This window comes from Ipomoea nil, unplaced genomic scaffold (genome assembly GCF_001879475.1).
Source record: "Ipomoea nil cultivar Tokyo-kokei standard unplaced genomic scaffold, Asagao_1.1 scaffold2647, whole genome shotgun sequence".
Taxonomy (NCBI): domain Eukaryota; kingdom Viridiplantae; phylum Streptophyta; class Magnoliopsida; order Solanales; family Convolvulaceae; genus Ipomoea; species Ipomoea nil.
The window spans coordinates 1,408,234-1,416,228 of record NW_017619075.1 but is presented as its reverse complement, the minus strand read 5'-3'; the positions used below and the strand labels follow the sequence as shown (position 1 = coordinate 1,416,228).

At 32.2% G+C, this 7,995-nt stretch overlaps 1 protein-coding gene across 1 annotated transcript; it reads left to right on the top strand.

The window, feature by feature from the left end:
• On the top strand, positions 1–6,749 carry LOC109154415. Its single transcript, XM_019302213.1, has 3 exons — positions 1–807; positions 5,901–6,443; positions 6,610–6,749. The coding sequence occupies exons 1-3, from the start codon at positions 16–18 to the stop codon at positions 6,706–6,708; spliced, it is 1,434 nt and encodes a 477-aa protein (XP_019157758.1). The 5' UTR covers positions 1–15; the 3' UTR covers positions 6,709–6,749.
• The last annotated feature ends 1,246 nt before the right edge of the window (positions 6,750–7,995 follow it).

Below are 7,995 nucleotides of genomic sequence, written 5' to 3'. Positions count from 1 at the left end.
TTAAAATTTCCAGAAATGAGAGGGAATATTGCCTCTTGGTATGACAAGTGTTTGGGGGCTGAGCTTTTTAAGGCCGTTCTGATTTCCGGTGTGGTTCTCTACTTGGCCTCCATTTTTCTCTTCAAAAACCCCATTTATTCACCTCCTGAAGGGGTACTGATATCGCCGGAGGTGGCGGAGTTGAGCAGAAAAAATGAATCTCCGACCAACATCAACCACCTACTATTCGGCCTTATCGGCTCCGAGAAGGCATGGCACCACCGGAAGGCCTACATCGAGTCATGGTGGCGGCCCGGCGTCACCCACGGCTTCCTTTATCTCGACGTGGCGCCCACCGGGGATCTCCTCCCTTGGTCGCCGTCTTCCCCGCCGTACAGAGTCTCAGACGATATAAACCAGATGGTCCAAGAGACGAAGCACGTGGCCCCGATCATGGCGCGCATGGTGCATGGGATAATGGAGGTGTTTAGGGAGAGGCACGAGGGGGTGAGGTGGGTGGTGATGGGAGACGACGATTCTGTGTTCTTCGTGGAGAATATGGTTGATGTTTTGGCGCAATATGATCACACAAATTACTATTACTTTGGGGGTCAATCGGAGTTTGTGATGTCCAACTACTGGTTCTCTTTTAACCAGGGCTTCGGCGGCGCCGGCTTCATTCTCAGTTACCCTCTGGCGGAAGCTTTGTCCAACGACATGGACAGTTGCCTGAGGGGATATGCACACATCACATCTGCCGATCTTATTACCATGCTTTGCATAGCTGATCTTGGAGTTAATTTTTCCCCCTTGAAGGGGATTCATCAGGTAATTAATTACTGTATATATATATATATATATATATATATATATATATACATGTACAAATTTTAATTTCTTTGTTTAACCAGTTTGGTTGGGATAGTGGTTGTACAATCTCATCTAAGTCTAAGAGTTCAAAATAATCCATATGACGTACTAATGCTTTGCTACTTAATTTCACCAAACTGGTGCAAACATGAATTAATCTGAGTATAAAATAAGCAATATGGTTAGAGTCTTTAAAAGTCATGTGATATTCAAAAAGTTATGAATTTGTGTAGACTTTTTAATTTTAAGACTTTTGTAGATTTTTTCATTTTCAAATATAAATAGTTGAAATCAAACCATCAATCCCAAGATTTCAATTTTTTTTTTTACCAGCTTGAAGGTTTTCTCACTCTATTTAAACTGTATTTTTTCTCCCTATTTCTACTATCTACTATACTAATAAGAGCCTAAGAGAGTTAGGCCTATAATGGGTAGAAAAAATGGCGGTCACAGATTTTAATCAAATGAATGGCTCAGATTAATTAAAAGATTGATCAAATTTAAATTTTACACTAAAATTTCCTAAAATACCCACACATTGTTACTAATTCCGTTAAAATTTTAAGAATTGCCGTTAGTTCACCGTTAACTTACTCATAGATTTCAATAAAAAAAAAATAAAAAAAATAAAAAAAAAGGTCTTAGGTTCACCGTTAACTACTAAATTATTATTTATATAATAATTTAATAAGAGTAAAATAGAGTACTAATTAATAAGAGTAAAAAGGTCTTAGGTCTCAACGGTAACAATATTTGTATATATTTAATATTTTATGCCCTAATTTTTATTTGTTATCCCTTATGTCCCGTATTTGGTTTCAACTATACTTATACAATTATTTTATTGACAATTATAATTAATCTTGACTATATTATCTTGCATTTGTAAATTTAGAATTACCTATTTAACTCGCACGGGCTTAGCTCAATGGTTTTGTGGGTAGTATTTGGGAGAAGAGACCAAGGTTTGAACCTCGGCGGCGACAGTGCGGGAATTATGTCCAAAGTTGGCATAATTAGTACTCTATTTTACTCTTATTAAATTATTATATAAATAATAATTTAGTAGTTAACGGTGAACCTAAGACCTTTTTTTTTTTTTTTTTATTGAAATCTATGAGTAAGTTAACGGTGAACTAACGGAAATTCTTAAAATTTTAACGGAATTAGTAACAATGTGTGGGTATTTTAGGAAATTTTAGTGTAAAATTTAAATTTGATCAATCTTTTAATTAATCTGAGCCATTCATTTGATTAAAATCTGTGACCGCCATTTTTTCTACCCATTATAGGCCTAACTCTCTTAGGCTCTTATTAGTATAGTAGATTATATAAATAATAATTTAGTAGTTACAACAAAAAATAATACATATGCATTTCTTTAATTTAGAATTATGTGTCCACAAAGCCTTTATTCCAAAAAAAAAAAAAAGAATTATTCATTATCAATAAATTAAATAAGAGAAATAATTGTATTAGTTATATTGTCTTTATTTTTCTTCAATATAAAAATTCTTTATATTCAAATTTATTAATTGATTATATTCGCTACATTATCCTTACAATGTCTTTATTCAGTGAAAAAAAATTTATTAATTATCAATAAATTAATTAAAAGAAATATTTTCATTAGTTATATTGTCTTTATTTTTCTCAAATGTAAAAATTTTTACATTCAAATTCATCAATTGATTATATTCACTACATTATCAATTATCTTTTTTGTGCACTATATTTCTAATTAAATATCCAAGTTATAATACAAAATAATGCTATATATTTATTTACCAAGTATTTTATTAATACCATGAAAAAATTAAGAAAAAATATAATTAATAAAGCCAACCATATTAACTACTTGAGAGATTTTGTGACAACGAGAGTATTCAAATCACACAACAAATTGAAGTGAGAACTATCTCGCAATGTCCTTGTTTGACAATCAGCAGTTAGCGGTTAATGTTAGCGGATTTGACCAGCGAATTTATTTAATTATTAACATTGGGTAGAAAAAATGACGGCCAAATTATTAAATCAAATGAATGATTCATATTGTTCAGGTTTTAATTTTTTCTTTTAAGATTTTCTAATTTATCCTTAATTATATGATTATGCATTTAACTTTTCCGTTAATTCACCGTTAGTCTAATTCTAATATTAAAGTCTAATATAGAATTATAACTACACCATTAATCTAATTCTAATATTAAAGTCTTAATAGAACTTAACCACAAATCCTAATGTCGGAATCTCCTCAAACAATATTAGTATATATTTAATATTTTATGTCCTAATTTTTATTTGTTCTCCCTTATGTCCCGTATTTGGTTTCAACTATACTTATACAATTATTTTATTGACAATTATAATCAATCTTGACTATATTATATTGCATTTGTAAACTTAGAATTACCTATTTAACCCGCACGGGCTTAGCTCAATGGTTTAGTGGGTAGTATTTGGGAGAAGAGACGAAGGTTTGAACCTCGGCGGCGGCAGTGCGGGAATTATGTCCAAAGTGGGCAGATTCATTGTGCGTATCAGCATTTGGCCCTGTCTGTTGAACCATTGAGTCACCATGATTTACAACTTCCCACAATGCTCTGTCGGGTCGGAGTGTGGGGGGCCCTTGGGGTTGGGGACTCAACCTTTGGGAGAAGAATTATCTATTTAAATACGCAAATTCAACCTTCAATTATCTATGCATGAACAATTTTAATATAATCCTGCCTTAATATACTTTAAAGTACTTATTTAAAAAAAAAAAAAAAACATTGGGCATTATCCCAATCGCGCAATGCGCGTAAAAAACTAGTAAACTTTATAAACTTTATACCTAAATTCAATATATTATTTTTTCTTCATTATCTTGCATTTTCTTCATACCTACCTTACCAATTTTTTCTCTCTCCTAAACTTTACAATCTTCTTCTAAAAATTCAAAATAATATTACTTTTACTTCATTATTGCTTCTATATTTTGATTTTTGTTTTCTACGAACTTTTAACCTTAACTTCTAAACTTTCTCTACAAACTTTAATTTTCTCCCTAACTTCTAAACTTTCTCCAAGAACTTTTTTTCCCTAAATACATAGACAAAACAAATTTTTCATCTATCACCGTCAAATTTTACTATATGTTTCATAATATTCATATAAATACATGTATATTTTGATTTTTATTCATTTTATGTTTATATTCATATAATATATTTTTTATTTTCGTTTTATTAACAACAAGCTACTACGAATAGCGAACTACTATTCACAACAGTAATTTGGGGCTGCAAGCAGTAGCACCTTATTGTTGTTTGCAGTACGTTGCAAATTGTTATTGTAAATAATAGCTCTTTGCTTTATGCCTAACATAGTAACATTATATCAATATAATTTTGTATATATATTATTAATATTTTTTTATTTTATGTAACTAGTAATTATATTTTTAAATATTTTATTTGAATAATTCTATTACTATAAATTTTAGTGTTCAATATTGTTATAAATTTGTAATGAAATGATTTTTTATTTTTTTTTTGTTGCTTATCAATACTTTCTCTGATCCACTTCCCCACGAAACATGACTAGTCAATTTAGTACAAATTGTTATTCTTCCTTTTTTTTTAGGCCGAACCCTAACCCTAAAGGCTTCGTACACCCTGACCCGACACGGCATTTAGGATGATGTAAATCATGGTAACTCAACTGAACATGAACCACAGAGGCTAGACCTTTACTCACTGCGCACAAGAAACCCCCCCACCCCCCACTTTGATAGTACAAATTGTTTTGATTGACCAGTACAACGTTCAATACATTTGTACCCACTAGGATTATGGCGTTATTTGGTAATATAGTTAGGTTACCAGTTAAATTTGGCTTATTTAACCACTATTAGCTAAACAATTAATAAGGGGGTGTTTGGTTGGATGGTAAACATTTTCCATGGAAAAGGTTTTCCTAAAAGTAGAGGAAAATATTGTTTTATGTTGTTTGATTGGATAGAAAATATTTTCCATTGGAATTTGACTTCCGGAAAGTGAAGGAAAACAAAACCTGAGCAAAAGATTGACATTTTGTTTTCCAAATGATTTGGGAAGAAAGTATAACACAATTGAACTATTTTACCCTCATCAAAGTTTATTAATTACACATGTATATATTATTATCACTCGTTTTAAAAAAAATAAAAAATTATTATCACTATCACTATTATTTTTAAGGGCATATTGGTCTTTATATTCATAATTCCTTATCATTCCAAATCCAACCAAATAATGGAATTCATAATTTCTTTTCCACCAACAAAACAATGGAATATATTTTCCTGATAATTTGCATTGTTTTCCATGGAATTTGAATTTCATTTCCTTCAAATATTTTCTAGGGAACCAAACGGACGATAAGTGTTTGATTAATTAGTTTTTTGTAACAGCTTATTGCTCCAAAATGCTAAAATTCAAAAAGTTGCTTTTTCAATAAGCTTTATAAGAAAAGTCATTTTGCATGTAATCGGCTATCAGCTAACAGCTAACAACTAATTTACCAAACACTTTTCTACAATCAGCTAATGTTATTAACCACTAACTCAATCAGCTAACAGATATTTACCAAACACTCCCTATGTGTTTGCAGTTAACACATTCTGTACCTGCAGTTAATCATTTATGTACATATAAACAAATTGAAGACACATAACATAATAACTACAAATACATAAATTATTAACTGTCCGCAAGTACAAAATATGTTAAGTGCATACACATAACATGTTAACTAACATCTTATGTGTTTGCAATTAACCTGCTATTTTGTATTTGCAGTTAACAATTTATGTATCAATAGTTATCATATTATGTGTCTATAATTAACAAGTTATGTGTCTCCAATTTGTTAACAAGTTCAGAAATTGTTAACTATTAGTACATAATGTGTTAACAGTAAACTAACACATGATTTTTGAATAACCTGATCTATGATATAACAATTGCATTTTCACCGCATTGATCACGACTTATGACCATGGTTTTTGGGTTCATGGGTTGTACTAGATTGATTTACGTGGGGACCTGTCTGGATTTCTGTCGTCCCATCCGAAATTTCCACTGCTATCCCTTCATCATCTTGATGCGGTAGAGCCCATCTTTCCGGCAATGGACCGATTCCAATCGGCGAAGCATTTGGTGAAATCGGCGGAACACGACCAGACCCGAATATTGCAGCAGACCATTTGCTATCACCGACAAAGCAACTGGTCGGTTTCCGTTTCGTGGGGATACTCAATTCACATTTATGAAAAGATTCATCGCCGGAGTTACCTACAAATGCCGATCGAAACGTTCCAGCCATGGGCAGGGGATCAGCATCACCTGCCGCTTTACATGTTCAACACTCGGCTTCCTTCTAAGGATCCTTGCGAAGCGCCACACGTTTTCTTCCTTAAAACGGTGAACCGAACCAAGGAAGATGGGGTGGTTATGACGTATCTCCGATCGTCGGAGAGAGGGTTGCCGGCGTGTTCGTCTAGCGGCAACCATTCGGCTGCTTATGTTTCGACGATTGAAGTTTACTCGCCATCGACAAAGCGTCCTAAGGTTAGCTCTTTTTTAAAGAAAAAAAAAATCAACAAATGTTTTTTATTTCACTAGCACATGTAAATCTATTACATTTTTTCTTCAAAACTATTAGAGTTACGACTCACGACCTAACATGCATAAATACGTAATCTAATATTTTGGTACTTTGGTGTTATTGTTTCAGATGGACAAATGTGAATGTTGTGACGTTATTCATTCAGATGGTGAGGAAGGTTTGAAAGTCAAATATAGAGAATGTTTGTTAACTGAGGTCATTGCTTAACTAGTAGTCAAGCTGTAACTATACTTTAATTTTCTTCTCAAATAGCCTTATTTCATCAATCATCACTGCAATATATATATATATATATATATATATATATATATATATATATATACCATAAATAATGGGATAAATAATGGTGTGTTTAGAAAATTATTTGATTCACCATCAAAATATATGAGAATTACACCAAGTGATTAATTAATTATGTTTTGGCTCGGCTAATGGAAAATTGGAAAGCATAGACGCTAGCTAGACATGATTGGTCGTGAAATATAATGTTGCTACGAGTTCATGTTGTGTATGATGTACTCCCTTCGTACCATTTTATGTGTCTGGTTCAATTAACGAAGCTTGACTGAAGTTATTTTTAATTCAATTTTTCATAATATTAAATTTAGTATTAGTATACAAAATTTATATATTTAGAAACTATACTAAAATTACTATTAAACACAAAAAATCAAATTTAAAAATAAGTAAGAAATACTAAAGAAAATAAATAAAAAAAATAAAAGAATTGGTTTGACCAATGAATAATAAGTATAACAGATAAAATGGAACACAATGAGTAATATTTTTAGTTACTATCAAAGATAAACCTATTGCATGAAAATAAATGTCAAATGTATTTTTCTAACATTAAAATGATTATTATATTGCAATAAATTAAAGATAGGTGAAATTTTGTGAGGATCGTTTTAGAATAGTAATTCTTGTACAAAAGCTTTTAACGCAGTTCGTGAAATCCCTAATCTGCGAGGCAGTTCTTGTATTAGGAGAAAAGCCTAAATCCATTATGAGCACAATTTAAAGTATTATAACCTAACTCACGTACTACCTCTAAGATAATATGTAGGGAAATTGCATTGTGTATGATGGGGCTATGGGACCTCGCTATCCATTTTATTGGGAAAGTCTTAGCTCAAGCGGGGTGTCCATATTTATTGATGGTGTGTTGGCCCAATAAAAATATTGGGTTAAGGAAAGAATGAAGCCTGGAGCAAAATAAGCTAAGAATTAGAGGTTTTGCCAGGGGATATCAAACTCGCGACCTCCACAAGACAACACACGCCCCAATCCACCAAGTCACTACTTATCTTGTATATAGGATGACATGAAGCTCCACTTATGTATGGGAATTGCGCTGGAAGCAAAGTAGTGGGAATGGGAGGGGGAGGGGGGAACAAATGTGTGACCAAGAATAAAGACTAGCCGATGTTCTACAGTTGTCAAACATCTTAAAGATCTTCAACACTATATATAAAGCACTCTTGCCGCTCCTTT